The following is a 24,565-nucleotide window of genomic DNA, read 5'->3' on the forward strand; positions in this document are numbered from 1 at the left end:
CCTCAATGATCTGAATATATTTCACACACAGAATTGTTTCAAACTACATGGTGAATCATAAAACAAATCATTTCTTAATATTGGTTGTGATGCTACACCTGAGTTAGCTCTGTTATTTGTCCCGGTATACTACAGGCATTTTGGAGAAATAAATGATTTCATACTTTAACAATCTTTTTTTTTTTACCTGACCCTATGCATTCAGAGGTATGAACTGCAGTTGTTGGAACAGTTTTGTTTGAATTATTCTACAATACAGTAAGGTCTGAAAAGAGAGTTTTCTTCAGCTTTTTACTTATCTCTGACTAGCTGCTGGATTTACTGATAATGCCCACACATCAATATCACTGCTAGTGAGGCCTTTAATTTACTTCACAGCTGCACATATCAATGTTTTCATTTAACAATGGATTGAATGACTTAACTGCATTTAAAAAAAAATCTACATCAACATGTCTTTCCAGAATTTAATGGAAACTGTTCCTCAAGACCCATAGCCACTGGAAAACTGTGCTGCTATGTTCTCCCTGAGCAAACCTGAATCACTTACTCTATTCAGAAAAGCTAATTGTGAAAGTAAGTTTTGGGAAATAATAAGCAGGGTTTGATTGTCTGTACATATCTTCAGTGCATTTAATGGAAGCATCTTCAATATAATGTGATACACTTTTGTATTCACTGTAAATGATTAAAACTTAGTGACATAGAATAGACCGTTTTTTATTATTAGTGTATCCTGATCATCACAAAGACCAATTTTTTTACTCAAGTTGTACAAAAATACAGGTAAGCTCACAGAATACACATATGTATGATAGTATAAATACATTTAAATAAGAAAAGTGACTGGATAATCATACAGGGCATTGTGTTCAATTTAAATGTTATTTTTTCTACATCATGTTATCATAGCACAATAATTTAAACATAGTGAACAGTTTACGTGGTGTGTAATGGTGTGTCTGATATACAAGGTTTCAATTGTCATGTTACTCTCATTTTTAAGCCATTCATTACAGTGATGACTATTTTCTTCAGTGGGCCAAGTGCTTAAAGTTGTCTCTCTTTAATAAATAAGGAAAAGTTCCAGTAATGGTCTGTCCTGTCAAAGTTGAATTGATGTGCCATTGCAACCAACATCCATTATCAATGTGTGTAATATCTGGAAGTTCTTTCCAAGCCAAATATTGTGATCATCAGAAGTCCTCTTGAATTTTTAATGGGAGCAAAGTCCTTTTTATATCAGTAATAGAAGTCTTTTTCTTAATGGTATTTCACATGGGCATAACCGCTGCACTATTGCTGGCTTGACAGTAGCCATGACAGTATTACAAGGAAGGATGCAGTGATGAGACTGATCTTGTGGCTTACTCCACTTGAAACTTCTGTAAATGTTGAAAAAGGAAATTCATTGAAAGGCATTGCTTTAATAAATAAAAATCAAATCTGGAATATTTCTTTATGAACTAAATATTTATTTTTGAAGGTAATATTTAAAGTTGCTTACGTGTGCCATCCACAGAAATGGAGGTGGTGTCAACGTTGAAAGCTGTTATGTTTGAAGCTGCCCTTACCAAAACATTTCCAATCTGAGTGTTATTAGGAATGGATGTGGATGAAAATGTAAGGGCCAAGTTGTTGATGATTGATCCACTACTGCAAAAGGAATGACCAAAGAATATTGTTTTATTTGTATGAATTTATGACTAATACTCTTAAGATTCTATTACCATAGCATGAACAAATTACCTGAATGAAATCACCTTCAAGAAGCGGAATGAAGAAAATGCTTTTTGGTAGAAAGGTTCAAGCTGCAGAAATAAAAAAAAACCAAAAAAAACATTTGTAAGTACATTTATTTTATTGGCTTGTGTTTCTTCACTTATGCCTTGATTTAATTATGGTATTTCATTTGGTAAAAAAAGAAATAACACTTATTCATTCTTTCATCATCATTTATGTTCTATTTAATGTATATAGATTTTGATTTATATACAGTATATATATTTAATGTGTTTGCACAGGGCTATTTTAAATTTAAATAATTTAATTATCTTTTAAATATGTATAATTAAAAATACGTTTGGATGGATTTTATTTATACAGTCTTGCTTCAGCGCACTCTGATGGGAAATGTACTTTGTGACAACTGTAAGTGAAAATCAAATAATTTTTTTTTAAAGAAGTAGGATAAACATACATATTAAAAGAAAATATGGCATATTGCAGATTCTGTAAAATTATAGATAGTTAGTCAGATATTTCAAATTAATTAAGATGCATAGATTTTTCTCAGCTTTACTAAAAGAGTGACTTACTGTTGACTTTATTATTGAGGCTCGACTTGTAAATGCTGCAGTTGATGGATTCAGCAAGTCAATTGTAAATGTTTCTCCAGCAGATCTGAAAGTCAGTAGCTTTATTGTGACTGCCTCAGTAGTTGTAATTGTAGTTGCAGCAGTTGAAGTTGTATTTGAGGGTGTTGTAGTTGAGATCATTGTAGTTGTAGTTGTATTTGCAGCACCTGGGATTACAGCTGTAGTATTTAAAGTGGGGGCTGCAGTTGTTGAATTTGATATATTTATTTCTGTAAAAAAGGAAAGGAAAAATAAATTATGGTAGCCAGATGGCCTTCTTTTAAACAAACATACACATCACTGTAGTCTAGTTAATGTTTGTCAAAGTGGACTTCATGGTTATTATGATTGTGTATGCTCTTTGGCAAAACAAATTTAAAATGGTATTGCCGTATGAAAAAAAATATAATTTAATGGTACTAGAATATGAAACTACAACTAGGGTGGTTCTTTTCAATGAAATTGTGGAGTATGTCAGATCATTGAAACGCCCTTGAATAACACACACTAAGCAGTTTACTCTGGTTCCCCAAAACTAAAACTAAAAATACACATATACACACAGACAGTGATAAATAAATGACAAATAACAATGGTTATATGTCCTTGCTCTAACAACTACTGGAGTGAAATGTAGGGCTAGTGTTTACTTACGAATTACTGTGATGGATGTGGCATCAACAGTGAGGTTGAAGGTATTGTTGGGGTTAGAGACAGCCTCTACTAAGGTTTTTGCTACAACATCAGCATTTGGGATTTCTGAAGGTGAAGCAGTTTGATTGAACTCAATCCCGATCTCTGCTACAGTATTATCTGTTCGTGTTCTGGCTAGGCTGCATCAAAAAGCACATATGTTCATTAAATGATATTGACACTGATAACATATGCATGTTTGTAATTATTCATTTTTTTGTAAATATTAAAAAATATAATATTGATGATCACAACCCAGAAAGTAAAACAAATTCAGTTGGCTCTCAAAATTTATAAAATATTACCTAAACTGTATGACAAAGGTGCGGATGAAAAGACGGCCAAATCTCTTACTGTAGATGGAATTATACTGGGGAAATAAAAAGTATAAACAAACTAAAAATACAGTATTCTCTTAATTAAATGAAAAAATGCAAAAGTAATACACAGACACATAATAAGAATAAGTACTAACCACTGCTACAACTTTTGCCTCAAGATTCTTAAATTGTATGCTGCGTTTATTGGTGAGTTCTTCTACAAATGGTACTCCCAAGACTGCTGCAAGAACCACAACTGGTGGAGGAGCTGCAGTAGTAGTAGTGGTAGTAGTAGTAGTGGTGGTATTAGCAGTTGTTGTTGTTGTTGTTGTTGTTGTTGTTGTTGTTGACCCTGCAGTTGTAGTTGAACCTCCAGCTGTTGTTGTTGATCCTCCACTTGTAGTTGATCCACTAATTGTTGAATGCCCAGTTGTAGTTGAACTTCCAGTAGCAGTTGATCCACTTGTTGTTGTTGAACCTCCAGTTGTTGTGAATCCACCTGTTGTTGGACCTCCAGTTGATGATGATAAACCAGCTGTTGTTGTAGCTGTCGATCCTCCATTTGTAGTCGAGCCTCCAGTTGTGGATTCTCTAGTTGTTGAACCTCCACCTGTTGTTATTGAATCCCCAGTTGTAGTTGATGCATCAGTTGTTAACAAGCCAGTTGTAGTTGAACCTTCAATTGTAGTTGACCCAGCAGTTGCTGTTGTTGAACCTCCAGTTGTCGCTGACACACCGGTTGCAGTTGACCCACCAGTTGTTGTTGGTCCCCCAGTTGTTGTTGAACCTACATTTGTTGTTGTTGATTCACCAGTTGTTGTTGTTGAACTTCCAGTAGTTGATAATACATTGTTTCTTGTTGTTTCTGTGGACCCTCCAGTTGTAGTTAAACCTCCTGTTGTTGTTGATTCTCCAGTTGCTGTTAATGCACCAGTTGTTGTAGACCCTGCAGTTGTTGCAGTTGATCCACCTGTTGTTGTTAAACCTTCAGTTGTAGTTGATGCACCAGTTGTTGTAGACCCTGCAGTTGTTGCAGTTGATCCACCTGTTGTTGTTAAACCTTCAGTTGTAGTTGATGCACCAGTTGTAACAATAGTTGTTGATGAAACATCAGTTGTTGATGCTGTTATTGCTGACCCTGCAGTTGGAGTTGAACTTCCAGTTGTGGATTCTTCAGTAGTTGAACCTCCAATTGTTGTCGTTGGATATCCAGTTGTTGTTGATCCACCTATTGTTGTGGAATCTCCAGTTGTAGTTGATCCACCTGTTGTTGTTGAACCTTCAGTTATAGGTGTTGTAGACCCTGCAGTTGTTGCCATTGATCCACTTGATGCTATTGAATCTCCAGTTGTAGTTGAAACTCCAGTTAAGGTTGATCCACTTGTTGTTGGACCTCCAGTTGATGATGATAAACCAGCTGTTGTTGTAGCTGTGGACCCTCCATTTGTAGTTGAGCCTCCAGTTGTTGTGGATTCTCCAGTTGTTGAACCTCCACCTGTTGTTATTGAATCCCCAGTTGTAGTTGATGCATCAGTTGTTGATTCACCTGTTGTTGTTGAACCTTCGGTTGTAGTTGACACACCAATTGTTGAACCACCAGTTGTAGTTGATCCATCAGTTGCGGTGGAGCCTTCTGTTGTTGTTGAACCTCCACCTGTTGTTATTGAATCCCCAGTTGTAGTTGATGCATCAGTTGTTGATTCACCTGTTGTTGTTGAACCTTCGGTTGTAGTTGACACACCAATTGTTGAATCCCCAGTTGTAGTTGATGCATCAGTTGTTGACAAGCCAGTTGAAGTTGAACCTTCAGTTGTGGATTCTTCAGTTGTTGAACCTCCACCTGTTGTTATTGAATCCCCAGTTGTAGTTGATGCATCAGTTGTTGATTCACCTGTTGTTGTTGAACCTTCGGTTGTAGTTGACACACCAATTGTTGAATCCCCAGTTGTAGTTGATGCATCAGTTGTTGACAAGCCAGTTGAAGTTGAACCTTCAGTTGTGGATTCTTCAGTAGTTGAACCTCCAGTTGTTGTCGTTGGATATTCAGTTGTTGTTGATCCACCTATTGTTGTGGAATCTCCAGTTGTAGTTGATCCACCTATTGTTGAATCTTCAGTTGTAGGTGTTATAGACCCTGCAGTTGTTTCCGTTGATCCACTTGATGTTGTTGAATCTCCAGTTGTAGTTGAAACTCCAGTAAAGGTTGATCCACTTGTTGTTGGACCTCCAGTTGATGATGATAAACCAGCTGTTGTTGTAGCTGTGGAGCCTCCATTTGTAGTTGAACCTCCAGTTGTTGTGGATTCTCCAGTTGTTGAACCTCCGCCTGTTGTTATTGAATCCCCAGTTGTAGTTGATGCATCAGTTGTTGATTCACCTGTTGTTGTTGTTGAACCTTCGGTTGTAGTTGACACACCAATTGTTGACCCACCAGTTGTTGTAGTTGATCCATCAGTTGCGGTGGAGCCTTCTGTTGTTGTTGAACCTTCACCTGTTGCTATTGAATCCCCAGTTGTAGTTGATGCATCAGTTGTTGATTCACCTGTTGTTGTTGAACCTTCGGTTGTAGTTGACACACCAATTGTTGAACCACCAGTTGTAGTTGATCCATCAGTTGCGGTGGAGCCTTCTGTTGTTGTTGAACCTTCACCTGTTGTTATTGAATCCCCAGTTGTAGTTGATACATCAGTTGTTGATTCACCTGTTGTTGTTGAACCTTCGGTTGTAGTTGACACACCAATTGTTGAACCACCAGTTGTAGTTGATCCATCAGTTGCGGTGGAGCCTTCTGTTGTTGTTGAACCTCCACCTGTTGTTATTGAATCCCCAGTTGTAGTTGATGCATCAGTTGTTGACAAGCCAGTTGAAGTTGAACCTTCAGTTGTGGATTCTTCAGTAGTTGAACCTCCAGTTGTTGTCGTTGGATATTCAGTTGTTGTTGATCCACCTATTGTTGTGGAATCTCCAGTTGTAGTTGATCCACCTATTGTTGAATCTTCAGTTGTAGGTGTTGTAGACCCTGCAGTTGTTTCCGTTGATCCACTTGATGTTGTTGAATCTCCAGTTGTAGTTGAAACTCCAGTAAAGGTTGATCCACTTGTTGTTGGACCTCCAGTTGATGATGATAAACCAGCTGTTGTTGTAGCTGTGGAGCCTCCATTTGTAGTTGAACCTCCAGTTGTTGTGGATTCTCCAGTTGTTGAACCTCCGCCTGTTGTTATTGAATCCCCAGTTGTAGTTGATGCATCAGTTGTTGATTCACCTGTTGTTGTTGAACCTTCGGTTGTAGTTGACACACCAATTGTTGACCCACCAGTTGTTGTAGTTGATCCATCAGTTGCGGTGGAGCCTTCTGTTGTTGTTGAACCTTCACCTGTTGTTATTGAATCCCCAGTTGTAGTTGATGCATCAGTTGTTGATTCACCTGTTGTTGTTGAACCTTCGGTTGTAGTTGACACACCAATTGTTGAACCACCAGTTGTAGTTGATCCATCAGTTGCGGTGGAGCCTTCTGTTGTTGTTGAACCTTCACCTGTTGTTATTGAATCCCCAGTTGTAGTTGATGCATCAGTTGTTGATTCCCCTGTTGTTGAACCTTCGGTTGTAGTTGACACACCAATTGTTGAACCACCAGTTGTAGTTGATCCATCAGTTGCGGTGGAGCCTTCTGTTGTTGTTGAACCTCCACCTGTTGTTATTGAATCCCCAGTTGTAGTTGATGCATCAGTTGTTGACAAGCCAGTTGAAGTTGAACCTTCAGTTGTGGATTCTTCAGTAGTTGAACCTCCAGTTGTTGTCGTTGGATATTCAGTTGTTGTTGATCCACCTATTGTTGTGGAATCTCCAGTTGTAGTTGATCCACCTATTGTTGAATCTTCAGTTGTAGGTGTTGTAGACCCTGCAGTTGTTTCCGTTGATCCACTTGATGTTGTTGACTCTCCAGTTGTAGTTGAAACTCCAGTAAAGGTTGATCCACTTGTTGTTGGACCTCCAGTTGATGATGATAAACCAGCTGTTGTTGTAGCTGTGGAGCCTCCATTTGTAGTTGAACCTCCAGTTGTTGTGGATTCTCCAGTTGTTGAACCTCCGCCTGTTGTTATTGAATCCCCAGTTGTAGTTGATGCATCAGTTGTTGATTCACCTGTTGTTGTTGAACCTTCGGTTGTAGTTGACACACCAATTGTTGACCCACCAGTTGTTGTAGTTGATCCATCAGTTGCGGTGGAGCCTTCTGTTGTTGTTGAACCTTCACCTGTTGTTATTGAATCCCCAGTTGTAGTTGATACATCAGTTGTTGATTCACCTGTTGTTGTTGAACCTTTGGTTGTAGTTGACACACCAATTGTTGAACCACCAGTTGTAGTTGATCCATCAGTTGCGGTGGAGCCTTCTGTTGTTGTTGAACCTCCACCTGTTGTTATTGAATCCCCAGTTGTAGTTGATGCATCAGTTGTTGATTCACCTGTTGTTGTTGAACCTTCGGTTGTAGTTAACACACCAATTGTTGAACCACCAGTTGTAGTTGATCCATCAGTTGCGGTGGAGCCTTCTGTTGTTGTTGAACCTCCACCTGTTGTTATTGAATCCCCAGTTGTAGTTGATGCATCAGTTGTTGACAAGCCAGTTGAAGTTGAACCTTCAGTTGTGGATTCTTCAGTAGTTGAACCTCCAGTTGTTGTCGTTGGATATTCAGTTGTTGTTGATCCACCTATTGTTGTGGAATCTCCAGTTGTAGTTGATCCACCTGTTGTTGAATCTTCAGTTGTAGGTGTTGTAGACCCTGCAGTTGTTTCCGTTGATCCACTTGATGTTGTTGAATCTCCAGTTGTAGTTGAAACTCCAGTTAAGGTTGATCCACTTGTTGTTGGACCTCCAGTTGATGATGATAAACCAGCTGTTGTTGTAGCTGTGGAGCCTCCATTTGTAGTTGAACCTCCAGTTGTTGTGGATTCTTCAGTTGTTGAACCTCCGCCTGTTGTTATTGAATCCCCAGTTGTAGTTGATGCATCAGTTGTTGATTCACCTGTTGTTGTTGAACCTTCGGTTGTAGTTGACACACCAATTGTTGACCCACCAGTTGTAGTTGATCCATCAGTTGCGGTGGAGCCTTCTGTTGTAGTTGAACCATCAGTTGTTGCTGACCCTTCAGTTGTTGAACCTTCAGTTGCTGTAGATGCACCAGTTATTGTCGTTGACACACCATTTGTTGTTGATGCTTCAGTTGTTAATGTGTCACAAGGTGTAGTAACAAGCACAATGGCCACTATTTGTGAAGAACAGAAGGATAAATGTTTCAAAGTGTAACGTGTCAGAGTACAGGAAACACCTTCACTTCATATTGTAGTAATCATCACTTACCTACTGTTAGCAACATTGATAATATTGGTCCAAATAGCATTGTGTCTGCTCTTGAACCTGCAAAATTTGACATAAATTACTTTTTCGGCATTTCTACCTTTATTGGACAGTGACATTAAAAAGGCACTTCACACTTAGCAGGTGTATTGCTGGGGACCATGACCGCATTTTGTGCATAGTGTGCAGCATGATTACAAACAAAGACAATGAAAAAACGCAAATAGACACAATTCACAGTGGGCAAAGTGCATGGTGCGACACAAACACAAAATACACATAATTCTTGTTTCCACTAAACTTAAAATATTTCAACTCGAGCAATCAAATTCACGTGAATAAGGCAAAACGAAGTAAGTTTACACAGTTGGTGTAAACACAACATAAAGGAGTGCAGTGTCAAATGTGGTACAATTTGTCAGATGGTGGTGCTATAACAAGCAAGCAAGATTTGGCGTTAACGAGCTAACTTCAGGTTCAACCCAGGGTTTTCTGTATCACGAAGGTGGATCACTTGTTACCGGATTCAATCGCCGTGGTAACTTATGCTGAACACCTAACCTGGTCGGGAGCAGGTTAAGTTGGAGGTTAGAGATCAACTGTGTAAAAGCACCGCCTACTGACCAATCAATCAGGAGCTCAGTGCGCAGAGAGAGAGAGGAAGAGAGGGAGAGGAGGAGAAAGGGGTGCACACATACAAGTTAAAACATTTAGAGACCGACAACCCCGTTAACATTCCCTGCTATGTATATTTATGAAATACATAGATTGTAATGGGAGGGAATTACATATCGGCTCGGCTTCTTGAGCCATGTGTTGCCAATGCGTAGGTCTACATCAGTTTGAATTATCTTTTTATATATTTTATTTGCTCTTACGATGGCTTCCCACTGCCAGGGTTGCAACTGAAATAATAGGCTAAAGCAACGGCAGTTTATGGAAAGTGCACAAGTGTAATTATGGTCAGATCTTGGTCCTGACTGATGAAGAAGTGATATTGATAAGCGTTGTGATTTAAGCATCTACAGCGTCGGCTATTTTTTTGCCAGCTCTCCTTCCTGTTTTAGGAAGCAGCGACTGTATTGTGTTTTGCCTGTAAAAACGTGTCTGTGTTCTTCATATATATGTAGAATTATAGTTTGCTCTTCTTATGTAAGATATGCGGCTCTGGTAGATATTTGCGATTGGTCGTGCTGTGCAAACACAGCCTCTTTTATGTGACCCCGCGCGTCTCTAGATTGGAAAAACCTGGGTTGACTGAACTAGTTGATAACCAGCGTCGTGATACAGCTTATGCGGGACCGCGGTTGTTAGGGTTAGTGAAGCCGGGTAACTGAAAGAAATCCAGGACATGTTGATCTTGCTTCGTAGTACAGGCCTCAGGAGGCACCAAGCAATCAGCCCGTTACAAACGGGCACGTGTATGGAATTATTTTTGTGCCTTTTAAGATCAAACAAAACTTCTTAAGTATCGAACAAAAATCACTAACTGAAGCCAAAAAAATTTCATCTCGAAGGTAAAACTTAAAACTTGCAAACTAAATATTTGTGTAGTCGTAAACTATTGGTCTATTATTTGTTTAATATCTCCTTTTGTTTACAGTTCCCTCTGTTTCTTTCTCAATGATCAGTCTTTTGCTCTCTTTATCACGTTTGCAGTTGAGCTCTCAGCTTTCTCGTTTGCGCTCCCAGAATCTTTGTTTGCTAGCCTGGAAATCCAGACCCAAATCCAAAAGATTAAGGGTCTGGCAATGAGTATTGAAAATGGCCCAACTCAAGAGGCAGCACCAAGCATGCATTTGAAAATTTCACTGCATGCAATTGGATAACCCTACGGCCAATCACAACAATAAACGGGGTGACGTATCCAGAGCGTACCCATATGCTTAGCTACCAGCGGAGCTAACTGGTAGATTAAACTCTTGCCGTATCTGGTCGGCAAAACATCTAAAAAATCCTTCTTGCAAAGGAACAATTTGAGCGCCGTCTTCTGTTCCTCTTTTAGATAAAAAGCCAAGTCTAACTCGTTCATTGTAGCGGTCAAAGCCGTTTCAAACAACTGGTGCTCATCCGTAGCCATCTTGCAATGTTTACTAATAATTTTGATGTCGCAGCTGTTTCACCTCTGGCCCGCCTATATCAGATACACCGATGTGATTGGTTCAGCTCGGTTACAAGGACATATTAATGAGCATCATTACTGAATGCCAGAGTGACTTGCTGAGCAAATTCAAATTGTGCTCTCGCGAGAACTCTGGATTTCTGGGGTATAGAGAGCCGAAGCCACGCCCTTCTACTTCCGATCCATGAGACCTATCTTTTGAAAAAAATCTGAACGGGAACGTCAATTTAAAAGATATTTTTTCAACCGAAGAAAGTCTCAGTTTATTGTTAAACTGTTGAAGTATGACTGTGAAAATACGTAATTAGAAAGACTACACACTTCAATGTCGCATCGATGGCGTCTCGCTGAAGCTACGTTGTCTCTGTGTATCGTACCGGGGATGTAACGTTACTTAAATGAGCAGCTAAGCTGGCTAGCTAGTGAGCAAGTTGAGCATTAAGCTAGGTGATATAAATTGTGTGAGACGAGAGATGTAGTTCACTGATCAGTTTCACACAAACCTAAGTGGTCATATGACAAACCTACGGATAATTGAGACTTTCTTCGGTTGAAAAATTATCTTTTAAATTGACAAACATCATATTTGTAATCCATGGCTCAATTCAAACGTGATAAAACATAATTTGCCTCTCCCCGTTCACTACCGTCAAAGCCCGTCTACGGAAAGCCGTTCCACTCCCCATTAAGCCCCATTGTACCTACTTTGGTTGCAGTTCCACCAGAGTTCCACTGGGGGTGATCACGGTCCAGTGCAAAATGAATGGGACTCTATGGAGCTAGACGGCTAAATTTGTCTCTTTCGCCTGATTGTCGTTGAGAAATCTCAGATTTGATTGTAGTTTTTGCAAGTTCAACATGGATTATAGGTGGAAAGTTGAATGAACAAGTACAAGTACAAAAAAGCCACTTAAAAAAAATCTAACACGCAGCAGTGTGTATTTTCTTAGCCTCCACTTTCAAATGCAACATTCAAATTACTAGACAAAAAATTATATCCTGAGAAAAGTGGATTTTGAGGGGTATAGCTCCATAGAGTCCCATTCATTCTGCACTGGCCTGTGAGCGCCCCCTATATGGAACTCTGGTGGAACTGCAACCAGTTCAGAAGCCGGAAGTAACGAGAAAGTGGAACTTCTTCCCATATTAGAAATTCTTTGCTACCGTTCATATTTTTTCCGAATTAAAGTCCCATGAGGTCAATGGAAGGGGCGTGACTTCGGCTCTCTATTTGTTTGGCAAAAAACTCTCACGGGGGCGGGTCTTTCAGGGGTGCGTCCCCATTGGATAAGGATTTTTTTTTAGCAAACTTGAGTGACAGCTCAGTGCCTGACCTAACCAGTGGGCCAATGCTGGTCATTTCTCCCAAATTTCGGGGTGTAGTTTTTGGTTTACAAGCTTTTATTGGTGATTTTTCACGGTACAAAGTCTTGCTATAAAGCAACTCCGTTGCAGTAGCTCCAGCTGCTACTAGTGTCTTCTTCTTCTTCTTCTTCTTCTTCTTCTTCTTCTTCAGTTTATTGGTGGGCTACAAACCAATGTTAAGGTGCAAGCCGCCTCCTACTGTACCGGAGTGTGTAATATCATGACTTAAAATAACCATCAACTAAAAAAAATAAAATAATATTCTGGAAATTAAACCCGTTTCATTTAAATAATTAAACAAAACCCTTTTAACCTGTATTTGTTTATCCCCTGTCTCAAACAGTCATTTGATGTTCCAATCCCTTCCCAAATCTACCACCAAAGAATTTCTAGTAAGAGAAGTTCCACTCTCTCGTTACTTCCGGCTTCTGAACTGGTTGCAGATCCACTCTTGATCCATATAGGGGGCACTCACAGACGAGTGCAGAATGAATGGGACTCTATGGAGCTATACCCCTCAAAATCCACTTTTCTCACGATATACTTTTTTGTTTAGTAATTTGAATGTTGCATTCAAAAGGGGAGGCTAAGAAAATACACACTGCTGGGTGTTAGATTTTTTTAAAGTGGCTTTTTTGTTCTAAAAAGCCTTTTAAAATGTCAATGACGTCATACTCATATACGGCCAGAGATACTGCTTCACGGCAAGCTCTGAGTCGCTTCCTTTTTTCTCTCGAGGCATCGACAACACAGCTGACAGGTTAGGCTCTCCCTGTCAATACACGTGCTAGAAAGAGGTTTGCTAATGTTTTAAAGACCACGCCAAAATAGTCACCCTGACATTCTGGTTCTGCTTCGGATGCCGTCAAGCGGGATCTCCAATCGTAATCAGTCCTTCACTGACCAATCAGCATTTATTAGCAGAATGCTAGCGTGTTATGGGCAACAATGACTCAACCTGTAAGAAATCAAAATGACATAAGTACTTGTTCATTCAACTTTCCACCTATAATCCATGTTGAACTTGCAAAAACTACAATCAAATCTGAGATTTCTCAACAACAATCAGGCGAAAGAGACAAATTTAGCCATCCCCAGTGGAACTCTGGTGGAACTGCAACCAAATTCGGTACAATGGGGCTGAATAGGGAGTGGAAAGGCTTTCCATACACCGGCTTTGCAACCACTTTGTCCTTCAATCTCTTTCTTTCAATAATAAACTTCTTACAAACTATTAGCACATGTTCAACAGTTTACCTACAATTACAAACCTCACATTTATCTGTCATTGTCTTTTTCATAAAGTAGCATTACGTCCTGTATGTCCTAATCTTAATCTAGCAAAAATGTTATCTTCTTTCCTACATTTACCTCTATTATTTCTTACTTTGACAGACTTTTGAATTTTGAAATAATCTCTTTGCCGACTGGGCTTTGTCGGGAGGAGGGATTAAAGGGTCAGGCGCTCCTTCAGAGCATCTCATACAGAGGGTGAATACAGGTGCAGCAGCCATGGGCAGTATGAGAAAAATAAAGTGTTTTTTATTAACATTAAGGTATGGTAAAGGTACTTTTAAGATAATTATGTTAAAGGTGGCATCCAAAGAGTACAATGGAAATATAGCAAAAATAAATGAATAAAATAATTTGTGCATAGATCCTAACATTTTGAATAAAACTGAGTAAAAATATATTTATGGAAAAATATCATGGTATGGTTATATAGATATGGAACAACCATTTGGTCTTTAGAAGCTTGAAAGCAGTCTCAGTATGTAAAGTATTTTACATTGTAAGTTAAAGCAGGTTATACTTATGTCTTTGTTCCTACTGTAGATACTTAGTATCTTTGTACTTATAAACATACAAAAAGAGGTTCCTCCAAGAACGAATACGTTCTTTTATATCATAGCTATAGGATGGATGGTATCAAAATATGATAAAAAAATAAGATTGTAAGATGCTTTACAAAGAAAGATTTCACACCAAAAATGCAAAAACAATACATATAATGCAGTAAAAATACACAGTGAAGCATATTTTACAATTTCATAAAAAATACCTCTATATAGGTATAAACACAAAAATGTACTTACCCCAAGCAATTGTCAAAAAATATATATAATGGTTTTTTTTTTCAGAAGCTCCAACCCTGGTGCAATTCTCTTGTGATCCCACCTGGTTGTTCAGGTCTTATATATATTGCTGCAAAGTAAAAGGAAGTGTTGTGACACAAGGGCTAAAAAAATAATAAAAAAAATAAACACAGCCCACACTTACAGATTGTCTAGTGACTAAACGATGAAAATGACTGAGAATCCTGAGTGCTGTTGTTTATGCATTCCACTCATAAGATAAAGACATCTGGTTTATGGTGGGTGGGGATTACTGCAACATGCACACATAAAGGATCCCTTCAAGCCAATATCTGATCTTGCCCAGGACAATAAGATCATACTGACATATTTAACAGTATGACATATTCATAAGTCAGTTATAAGACATTGACCTTACCCTTATAACTAGAATCCTCCTGAATACAAACTCCACACAAGGAGAACAGAAAGAAAAGAAAAATAATACATAGTGACAAAGCATGACACAGCATTTATAGGCATGAATAACTATTTTATTGGAAGTGCAATTAATTGCAGTGTCCTAAACAACAAATATATTGGTTTCAGGAGTCTTAAAATATAGTAAACATAGGACAAACAGAGAAAGAAAATAAGGAACAAATTGTGCAGGTGGATAAATTCGCAAAAGATCACCAAACTATTTGAATGGCAAAGTCAATAAACAAAACTCAACATAAAAGATAACTCAAGTCACATCAAATTGATTTGTGAAAATTACATAGATACAGGCCTACTTCCTAGGTTAGTTGTAAATATATTAAACAATATGATAAGCAGAAGAGAAAGAAAAATAAGAACAAATTGTGCAGGTGGATAAAATTGCATAGAACACCAAAACATAAATTGCATAGAACACCAAAACATTAGAATGACAAAGTCAATAAATAAAACTTAAGTCTCATCAAGAGCTATTGATATCATTTGAGATACAGGCAACAAACAAACAAAAAATCTCAAATTTTCCGTGTCAGATAGAAATTGCAATGGGCCTTAAACATATCACACCTCACGTCTAAATAACAGCAAGATTTACAACCTTAATTGAGCTGGAAATCAAATAGCAATAGAACCCAGAAACAAAGACTTGGCATAAAAAAAGAAGAAGCAAATCTTAAAAAACTAAAAACCTTTTCGATTTCAATCGTGCTTTTTGAATATTGTTTTTAAATAAAGAACTTAAGTGTTTTATAAAAGAAAAATTAGGGTGTAACTGTAACCACCACAAACATAGGAATAAACTCTATGGACATCATTCAGTGCCTGGCTTGTTATAATAATCCAAGCATTGCTGAGTGATATATCTGTTTTATATCTATTTGTGGCTGCACGCTGTCTACAGCTAACGTTTAAATTATTTAACAGTTGGCTGCACATAAACAATAGGCAGTTCTACTAAGAAAACTAACATTCAGTGTGAGAAACCTCAAGTGTATCAGTGATATCACCTACATTACATCTGCTTATTTCGGGATGGATTTAGCAGAGGTTGTAACATGTGACTTGTAAGTTTCACAAGGATTTTTTTGTATTGTTTTTTTGGATGTGCTAATTTAAAAGCATTTTGTGGCAATTGATCATTGTTGACACCCATTCCTCTTAAGCATGCTATGAATTTGGATATGTGTGGCTCACTGATGGTAGGTCTAGGTGATCATTGGTCAGACTCAAAATAAGGATTTCAAGCCTTCAGTGTCTAATTCAGACTTCTGGTGGCAATGGGGGAATCTGTGAAATTGAAAGAGAAAGATAATTCACTACAGAGAAAAACCTAACCATAATTAAAAACATCAACCTGTCAGTCCAGGCTTTGTAATGGGTTGTAACTGGATGTAATAGGTGTAAACAATTAACAAATTGCTGGAACACATGTATTCTAACAGATACACAGTAAAATATAGCCTATGAATAGCATACCATCACTGTCTGTATAGGAACAGTTTTTAAAAAAAATTATTTTAAAGGTGCTGTAGGTAGGATTGGGAAGATCCAGGATTTAGCCAAAACATTTGAACATCAACAACTTCTCAGTCCCTCCCCCCTTTCTGCTAAAGCCCAAAACGATCTCCTAAGCCCCTCCCCCTACAAGGGAGAATGAATGTGTGTGCATGAGCAGTGATTGACATGCAGTTAGACACCCCCCCAAAAAAATCAATTATTCAGGATTAACAATCAGCCTGCCAGCAGCTCTGAAGCACTTATCACTACCTATTACTTCCAAGATTACATCACTTTTTCTTATATGAAAACAAGATATAACATTTATGTAGCCTTCATGTTAAGCTCATCGCCTGCAGGGTGTAGCTTCAATTTACCGTACAGACGAGAGTGGTATCACTCTTCTCATCTAACTCTTGTAAAGAAAAAAGGGTGTTTCCGAAAATGTCAAACTATTTAAGTAATTACCTCAATTGTGTTGTTCTCAGAGTCTGCACTGGAGGCATTCAAAACTGGGAATGTGGTCCAGATCAGAGTTGGATATTCAAAGGTAAGGGACCTCACAGCAGTAACTTTGGGGCTATGATGGAAGAACACTGTATTTTTCCCAGATAAGGGAACAGAATTAGGATAAACTTGCAGCTGCGTTGTGTTGGCTTTGGCAGGATTTATGGTTGATGCGTCAGAAGAAAATGACAAAGGCTGCAGTGTTGTTGTGGTCACTGATTCACTATGTGTTGATGTGCTCTGAATTGCTGTTGATACAGCAGTTTTCTCTGTTGTTAATGATGCTAATGGTTGTGAAGTCACTGACTTGGTTGATACAGATAGTGCGGCTTCTGCTGAAGTTGCTGATTGTGTGGTTACAACTGTAATTTGTGTTGGTGTTGTTGCTGATTCTATTGTAAGCGGAGTAGATTGTGTTGGTAAGGTTGCAGAAAAACTTTGTGTTGTGAATGCTGTTGTCATAGGTGGTGTAGTTTGTGTTGTTGTGGTCACTGATTCACTGTGTGTTGGTGTTGTGAGTTGAATTGCTGTTGATTCAGCAGTTTGTTTTGCAGCTGTGGGTTGCTCTGTTACTGTTGCTGATGCTGATGGTTGTGAAGTCACTGATTTGGTTGTTACAGATGGTGCAGCTTCTGTTGAAGTTGCTGATTGTGTTGTTACAACTGTAATTTGTGTCGGTCTTTGGGTTTCTGAAATCTCTGATGCTGTAAGTTCTGTTGGTGTTGTTGCTGATTCTATTGAGGGCGGAGTAGATTGTGTTGGTAAGGTTGCGGAAAAACTTTGTGTTGTGAATACTGTTGTCATAGGTGGTGTAGTTTGTGTTGTTGTGGTCACTGATTCACTGTGTGTTAATGTGCTGTGAATTGCTATTGATTCAGCAGTTTGCTCTTTTGTTAATGATGTTGATGGTTGTGAAGTCACTAATATGGTTGTTACAGATGGTGCAGTTTCTGCTGAAGTTGCTGATTGTGTAGTTACAACTGTAACTTGTGTTGATCTTTGTGGTGGTGAAGTCACAGAGGTTGTATTTTGTGTTGGTGTTGTTGCTGATTCTATTGTGAGCGGAGTAGATTGTGTTGGTACGGTTGCGGAAAAACTTTGTGTTGTGAATGCTGTTGTCACAGGTGGTGTAGTTTGTTCTGTTGTACTCACTGATCCAATGTGTGTTGTGCTGTGAATTGCAGTTGATTCAGCAGTTTGCTCTGTTGTTAATGATGCTGTTGGTGATCTTTGTGAAGTCACGGATTTGGTTGTCACAGATGGTGCAGCTTCTGCTGAAGTTGCTGATTGTGTTGTTACAACTGTAACCTGTGTCGGTCTTTGTGCTTCTGAAATCTCCAATGCTGTAACCTGTGTTGGTGTTGTTGCTGATTCTATTGTAAGCGGAGTAGATTGTGTTGGTAAGGTTGCGGAAAAACTTTGTGTTGTGAATGCTGTTGTCATAGGTGGTGTAGTTTGTGTTGTTGTGGTCACTGATTCACTGTGTGTTGGTGTTGTGAGTTGAATTGCTGTTGATTCAGCAGTTTGTTTTGCAGATGTGGGTTGCTCTGTTACTGTTGCTGATGCTGATGGTTGTGAAGTCACTGATTTGGTTGTTACAGATGGTGCAGCTTCTGTTGAAGTTGCTGATTGAGTGGTTACAACTGTAATTTCTGTTGGTCTTTGTGGTTGTGAATTCTCTGATGCTGTAACTTGTGTTGGTGTTGTTGCTGATTCTATTGTTGGTGAAATAGATTGTGTTGGTACGGTTGTGGAAACAGTTTGTGTTGTGGATGCTGTTGTCATAGGTAGTGTAGTTTGTGTTGTTGTGGTCACTGATTCACTATGTGTTATTGTGCTGTAAATTGCTGTTGATTCAGCAGTTTGCTCTGTTGTTAATGATGTCGATGGTTGTGAAGTCACTAATATGGTTGATACAGATGGTGCAGCTTCTGCTGAAGTTGCTGATTGCGTAGTTACAACTGTAACTTGTGTTGATGGTGGTGAAGTCACGGAGGTTGTATTTTGTGTTGGTGTTGTTGCTGATTCTATTGAGGGCGAAGAAGATTGTGTTGGTAAGGTTGCGGAAAAACTTTGTGTTGTGAATGCTGTTGCAATAGGTGGTGTAGTTTGTGTTGTTGTGGTCACTGATTCACTGTGTGTTGGTGTTGTGCGTTGAAATGTTGTTGATTCAGCAGTTTGTGTTGCAGCTGTGGGTTGGTTTATTAATGATTCCGATGGTTGTGAAGTCACTGATTTGGTTGTTACAGATGGTGCAGCTTCTGCTGAAGTTGCTGATTGAGTGGTTACAACTGTAACCTGTGTTGGTGTTGTTGCTGATTCTATTGTGGGTGGAATAGATTGTGTTGGTAAGGTTGTGGTAACAGTTTGTTTTGTAAATGCTGTTGCCATAGGTTGTTCAGTTTGTGCTGTTGTGATCACTGACTCAATATTTGTTGTTAATGATGTTGATGTCCGTAAAGTCACTGATTCCGTTGTTCCAGATGGTGCAGCTTCTGCTGAAGTTGCTGATTGTGTGGTTACAACTGTAATTTGTGTCAGTGTTTGTGGTTGTGAAATCTCTGATGCTGTAACTTGTGTTGGTGTTGTTGCTGATTCTATTGAGATCGGAGTAGATTGTGTTGGCACGTTTGCGGAAAAACTTTGTGTTGTGAATACTGTTTGCATAGTTGGTGTTGTTTGTGTCGTAGTCACTGATTCACTATGTGTTGATGTGATGTGAATTGCTGTTAATTCAGCAGTTTGTTTTATAGCTATGGGTGATTCTGTTGTTAATGATGCCGATGTTAGTGTTTGTGAAGTCACTGATGCAGCAGTGGATGCAGAAATCACTGCTGTTTCAGATGGGCTCAAAGTTGAATTCATGGCTTTGAAGTTAATTAAAGCTGTTGAATTCAGTGTCTCAGATATATTGTTAGATTTGTCTGAAGTTAAATTTGGCCTCTCTGTGTCTGTTTTGTCTTGGGATTTGTGTGTAGGTGTTAACATAGAATCAGTTTGTGATAACTGTGGAATGCCTTTTGGCGTGCTGTAATCTGTGACATCTAAGTACTTAGGTGTGGCTGCCATGCCAGTAACAAATGTATTTGTAGATGTGTTAACAATTTTCAGGGTTGCAGATTTGTGGGTTTCTTGCAGTGATGCTGAAGCGTTATCTCTGGATACCACTGTATCCATCCCAGTTGAATTTGGTAAAGGTGAGCTAAACTCTGGCATTGTCAGAGCTCTGCTGGACTGAGCTGTAATCAAGGGTGAAATAGTTTGTGTGGAGTCAGTATGAATCTGTGTTACAGTCACTGATCCTGTTGAGGAATTCTTCTGTCCTGACACATTATGCACCAATGTGGAAGCACCAGACCCAACAAAAGATGCATTTTCATCTCCATCCATAGGAGATGGGCCAGGGTTTACCACTGATGATTCTGAATACGGTTGGCTTGTGGTAATATCAGGTGACAAACTGGTTTGGACAGGTCCATGGAGAGCAGACACAGGTGTAACGTGAGAAACAGTATTTAACTCCGTTGACGTCCATGTTGTTGGTGTAGGTGGTTGTGCCCTGTTGAATGACTGAGGTGTTGAAAGTTTACTGACCTCTGGTACTGTAGTGGCCAAAGCATTTGTTGAGTTAATTGCAGGAACCTCAGCGGCTGTGGCCCAGAAGTGAGGTGGGCAGAGACCTGTGTGAGAGGAGAAGGCAGAAGGTTCAGTTCAGTTCAATTTTATTTATATAGCACGTTTAAAAACAACCATAGTTGACCAAAGTGCTTAACAAAGTTCAAAATCAAAGAGATAATATACACAAACAATACACAGTATACAATACAAAATAACCAACAGCACAACAACAAGGTCAAGATATCAAAGCTCAACTTGATTTGAAAGCCAATGCATAGTAATGGGTCTTAAGCAAGGACTTGAATGTTTCAATGGTCTGAGCTGTTCTTACATTAATAGGTAGACCATTCCAGAGGTTTGGAGCAGCCACTGCAAAGGCTCGGTCACCTTTATTTTTTAAACTGGATCTGGGCACATCGAGGAGAATCTGATTGGAAGACCTCAGTGCTCTGACAGGTGTGTGGACATGTAAAAGCTCTGATAAATAAGAAGGCGACAACCCATTTAAGATCTTGAAAACAATTAATACAATTTTAAATTCGATCCTGAAAGAAACAGGAAGCCAGTGGAGCGTGGCCAAAACTGGTGTGATGTGGTCGCACTTTTTAGTCCCAGTTAAAAGTCGAGCTGCTGCGTTCTGGACTAACTGTAACTGACGAAGGGATGACTGATCCAATCCAACATACAAAGAGTTACAGTAATCTAAACGGGACGTAATAAATGCATGTATGACTCTTTCAAAGTCTTTGCGTAGCAGGTAAGGCTTAACCTTAGCCAATAGTCTCAGCTGAAAGAAACTGGTTTTAACAACATAGCTAATCTGTTTATCAAATTTGAAAGCACTGTCAAAAATCACACCCAGATTCTTGGTAAAAGGTCGAATATGGGAACCTAAAGTACCAAGAGCATCAACACAGGCACTAAAATGTACAGCGCGACCAAACACAACAATTTCAGTCTTATTATCATTGAGACAGAGAAAATTCTGATCCAACCAAATTTTGATATCACTCAAGCAGTTCAACAAAGGCTGGACAGTGTCCTTGTCATTGTTTTTTACAGGCAAATAGATTTGTACATTGTCTGCAAAACAGTGGAAAGAAATGTTATGTTTTTTTAAAATGGACCCTAAGGGCAGCATGTACAGAGAAAAGAGCATGGGTCCCAAAATGGAACCTTGGGGGACCCCACAAGAAAGAGGGGCAGCAGATGAAGAGCAATTCCCAAGGTGGACAGAAAAACTCCTATCTGCCAAGTAAGATTCAAACCATTTTAGGGCTATGCCCGTAATGCCAACACTTTGTTTGAGTCGGGATAAGAGGATAGAGTGGTTGACAGTGTCAAAGGCAGCAGTCAAATCTAAGAGCACTAAAACAGCGGAGTTTCCTGAGTCAACCGCTAAGAGAAGGTCGTTATAGACTCTTAGAAGGGCAGTTTCAGTACTGTGGCGGGGCTTAAAACCAGACTGGAACTTTTCATAAATACTAAAATCATCTAAAAATGATTGTAGTTGATTAAAAACAACCTTCTCCAAGATTTTAGATAAGAAGGGAAGTTTAGAAATAGGTCTAAAATTAGACAAAACTAAAGGATCCAGATTTTTCTTTTTTAAAAGTGGTTGCACGACAGCATGTTTAAAAGCAGCTGGAACACACCCTGAGCTGAGAGATGTGTTAACCAAGGATAAAATACTGGACCAGTGTTAAAGACATCTTTGAGTAAGCGGGCAGGGATACTGTGCAGCAGGCAGTTTGTAGGACGAAGCTGCTTAACTACGTCCAAGAGAACGTGTAATGTAACTGGCTCAAACTGCTGGAAGACAGCTGGGCATAAAGAAGGAACAGAGGGGTCACTGGTAAAAGCAGGGGATAAAAAGCTCAGGCCAACAATTTTATCTATGAAGTGTTTCAGGAAGTTTTCACACAACAATGTGGATGGCACAGCACAGTCAGTTTCACAAGGGTTAACAAGAGAGTTGAACACTTTAAAGAGAACCTGAGGCCTCTGGGTGTTATTAGCAACCAGGTGAGATAAAAATGAGTTTTAGCAGATTTAACTGCTCCCTGGTATTTATGTAAGGTGTCCTTTAAAATGTGAGGTTTCATATTAGTTCATCTTGTACAGTTTTTATATCATAAACAATAGCAGTAATTCACAACAAATCCATCCTGAAATTACAATTATTTTGGCAAAAAAAACAACTGTATATTTCTCTTTAGTCTTTGTTTTGACTTGTGTACTTATTTGGTAGGTTTAAATTCAGTTTTATTTATTTTTTCCTTTCTATAATGCAGGTCAAATACAGCACTGGGTGTGTAAAAGCTGCTAATGACTCAGCATGTGCTGAAATGACATTAATGAAAAATAATGCTAGCAAGCTAGGCTGTCCTTCCACTTTCCTACTGGCAGCTAGTTAGCCTAGCATCTCTCCTAGCATCTCCAGCTCTCAGATGTCATTCAGCTGGTCCTATGGAAAATGCCCACCCAGAGGCCCATTCTGAAGCTTAGATGCTGTTACCACAATTATGTCTAAGAAAATAGTGTTGATACTGACGTCAGTACATTCATATAGAGTTAGTCATGTCATGGAACAGCTGATACAACGTATCAGGGGCGATTCTAGGATCAGATCTTTAGATGAGAATGTGACACGGATACAGTGCCTTGCAAAAGTGTTAAATAAATTAAAAATAAATAAAAATGTATTTGTTTTTATTAGTATAATTTTTATGGGGTCTGAGATGAAATGTAGGGGTTGAGCACCCCTTAAAAGGGTCTAAAATCACCTCTGCAATGTACACTGACTCACCTGCCAGTAGGCTTAGAAAAAATCCACAGTTCATGTTAGCGAGTGATGGCTATTCATAAGCAGCAAGCATATCTGATAACAAAAAACAAAACAAAAAGCAACACATTTAAGGCATTTGTCTCCTATTATTTGTAGTCAAACACAACATACCTACAACAGCATATTGTGTCTTGTATACATGCGCAAATGCCTTGTATTTTGTATATACCCTGCTTACGTAGTTTGAAAAATGCATGAGATGATGTGTTGTAGATTGCATTCCTCCACACAATTGTACTGTTGAAATGAATCACTATTTTTTTTATTTACACAATTTCTTAATTAATCCCTATACTGTTTTTCTGTTTATGCTATTTTGGGTTTTTGTTTTGTTTTTGTTTTTACATTATTCCTAATACTGTCTCTAGATAGTATACAGATAGCAACCAGGGCTAATTTCTCTCTTAAACAAAAAAAAAACTACCTACTACTTTAGAGTTTGTCAGATGGGGAAAAGGTTAATTTACAGCAAGATTCAAAAGCATAAAGTTTGTATTTAAAAAGCAAATGAATAATGGCATGCATGGCAAAATGACTGTTGAAATGTGTAAAGCAGACACTGCAAGAATGAGGATAAGTATCCTATGTGATTATATTATTTATTAATTATGGTAGCTTAATATGCATGAATAATAATAAGACAAGTTACTGTATGTTCAGTTATCTCACCTGAACTGCTGACATTATTGTGCTATGGTAGCTATGAGATTATATTTCATGGGTTATATATATATATATATATATATATATATATATATATATATATATATATATATATATATAAATATATTTATTAATGTGATGTTAACACATAAAGCTAAATAATTTCTTTAAGTTTGATAATTATAACTCTGATAACTCTCTCTCTCTCTCTCTCTCTCTCTCTCTCTCTCTCTCTCTCTCTCTCTCTCTCTCTCTCTCTCCCAGATAGCAGACACATTTGGGCCAAATTTGTGCCACTTTTGGCACTTAAGGCTCAGTTACGGCAATGGCAAATGTTGAGTGGGCCAGATGTGGCCCACTTGTAATCAGCCGCGCCTGACTTGGGTTACGGCAACTGTCATGTGGGCCAGATGTGGCCCAAATGGAATGAGCCAGGCCCAACTTGAGTTACGGTGAGTGTCGTGTGGGCCAGACCTGGCCCAAATTAATGAGCCAAGCCCGACCTGGGTTAGGGCAACTGTCATGTGGGCCAGATGTGGCCCAAAAGTAAGGAGCCGGCCCCGACCTGGGTTACGGTGAGTGTCGTGTGGGCCAGACCTGGCCCAAATGTAAGGAGCCAGGCCCTACATGAGTTACGGTGAGTG

The 24,565-nt window shown here is 38.9% G+C and overlaps 3 protein-coding genes and 1 long non-coding RNA gene across 10 annotated transcripts; 1 reads left to right on the forward strand and 3 right to left on the reverse strand.

Moving 5' to 3' along the window:
• Window positions 1–699: 699 nt before the first annotated feature.
• LOC116049076 (probable serine/threonine-protein kinase cdc7) lies at window positions 700–5,322 on the reverse strand. 7 transcript variants are annotated; one of them, XR_004895623.1, is made up of 7 exons: window positions 5,205–5,322; window positions 4,235–4,859; window positions 3,731–4,195; window positions 2,319–2,374; window positions 1,750–1,811; window positions 1,508–1,656; window positions 700–1,385 (listed from the first exon to the last, which is right to left on the reverse strand). XR_004895623.1 is itself a non-coding variant. In XM_035994334.1 (6 exons), the coding sequence occupies exons 1-6, from the start codon at window positions 4,812–4,814 to the stop codon at window positions 1,297–1,299; spliced, it is 525 nt and encodes a 174-aa protein (XP_035850227.1). In that variant the 5' UTR covers window positions 4,815–5,118; the 3' UTR covers window positions 700–1,296. The 7 variants fall into 7 exon arrangements, 3 of the variants coding, with proteins under 3 accessions (XP_035850227.1, XP_035850229.1, XP_035850226.1); XR_004895621.1 differs by lacking the exon at window positions 5,205–5,322 and adding an exon at window positions 5,025–5,118 and having other exon boundaries at window positions 4,235–4,865; XR_004895622.1 differs by lacking the exon at window positions 5,205–5,322 and adding an exon at window positions 5,019–5,118.
• A 2-nt stretch (window positions 5,323–5,324) lies between these two features.
• On the forward strand, window positions 5,325–8,369 carry LOC118493534 (calphotin-like). The gene is made up of 7 exons (XM_035993691.1): window positions 5,325–5,343; window positions 5,550–6,330; window positions 6,526–6,589; window positions 7,148–7,209; window positions 7,405–7,468; window positions 8,030–8,293; window positions 8,364–8,369. The coding sequence occupies exons 1-7, from the start codon at window positions 5,325–5,327 to the stop codon at window positions 8,367–8,369; spliced, it is 1,260 nt and encodes a 419-aa protein (XP_035849584.1).
• Window positions 8,370–8,408: 39 nt separating this feature from the next.
• LOC116049059 lies at window positions 8,409–14,347 on the reverse strand. Its single transcript, XR_004104800.1, has 3 exons — window positions 14,309–14,347; window positions 8,729–8,785; window positions 8,409–8,633 (listed from the first exon to the last, which is right to left on the reverse strand). It is a non-coding gene; the product is annotated as an uncharacterized LOC116049059 (long non-coding RNA).
• A 2,847-nt stretch (window positions 14,348–17,194) lies between these two features.
• Window positions 17,195–19,193, reverse strand: LOC118493535 (cell wall protein DAN4-like; the record flags this gene model as incomplete). The annotated part of the gene is made up of 4 exons (XM_035993692.1): window positions 19,002–19,193; window positions 18,379–18,674; window positions 17,821–18,012; window positions 17,195–17,502 (listed from the first exon to the last, which is right to left on the reverse strand). Coding segments are annotated over exons 1-4 (978 nt in total), but the record flags the coding sequence as incomplete, so codon positions are not given.
• Between the last annotated feature and the right edge of the window lie 5,372 nt (window positions 19,194–24,565).

This window comes from Sander lucioperca, chromosome 17 (assembly GCF_008315115.2).
Source record: "Sander lucioperca isolate FBNREF2018 chromosome 17, SLUC_FBN_1.2, whole genome shotgun sequence".
Taxonomy (NCBI): Eukaryota; Metazoa; Chordata; class Actinopteri; order Perciformes; family Percidae; genus Sander; species Sander lucioperca.

What these genes read in the sequence shown, in the direction of transcription:
- LOC116049076 (XM_035994333.1), bottom strand. Translation starts at nt 3,932, where the DNA reads ATGGAGGATCGACAGCTACAACAACAGCTGGTTTATCATCATCAACTG. An exon ending in TTGAAGGTGATTTCATTCAG is followed by an intron (nt 1,657 to 1,749) that starts GTAATTTGTTCA and finishes TTCCTTTTGCAG; the next exon opens with TAGTGGATCAATCATCAACA. An exon ending in CATTTCTGTGGATGGCACAC is followed by an intron (nt 1,386 to 1,507) that starts GTAAGCAACTTT and finishes CAACATTTACAG; the next exon opens with AAGTTTCAAGTGGAGTAAGC.
- LOC118493534 (XM_035993691.1), top strand. An exon ending in GATCCACCTATTGTTGTGGA is followed by an intron (nt 6,331 to 6,525) that starts ATCTCCAGTTGT and finishes AGCTGTGGAGCC; the next exon opens with TCCATTTGTAGTTGAACCTC. An exon ending in TTGAACCTCCGCCTGTTGTT is followed by an intron (nt 6,590 to 7,147) that starts ATTGAATCCCCA and finishes GATTCTTCAGTA; the next exon opens with GTTGAACCTCCAGTTGTTGT.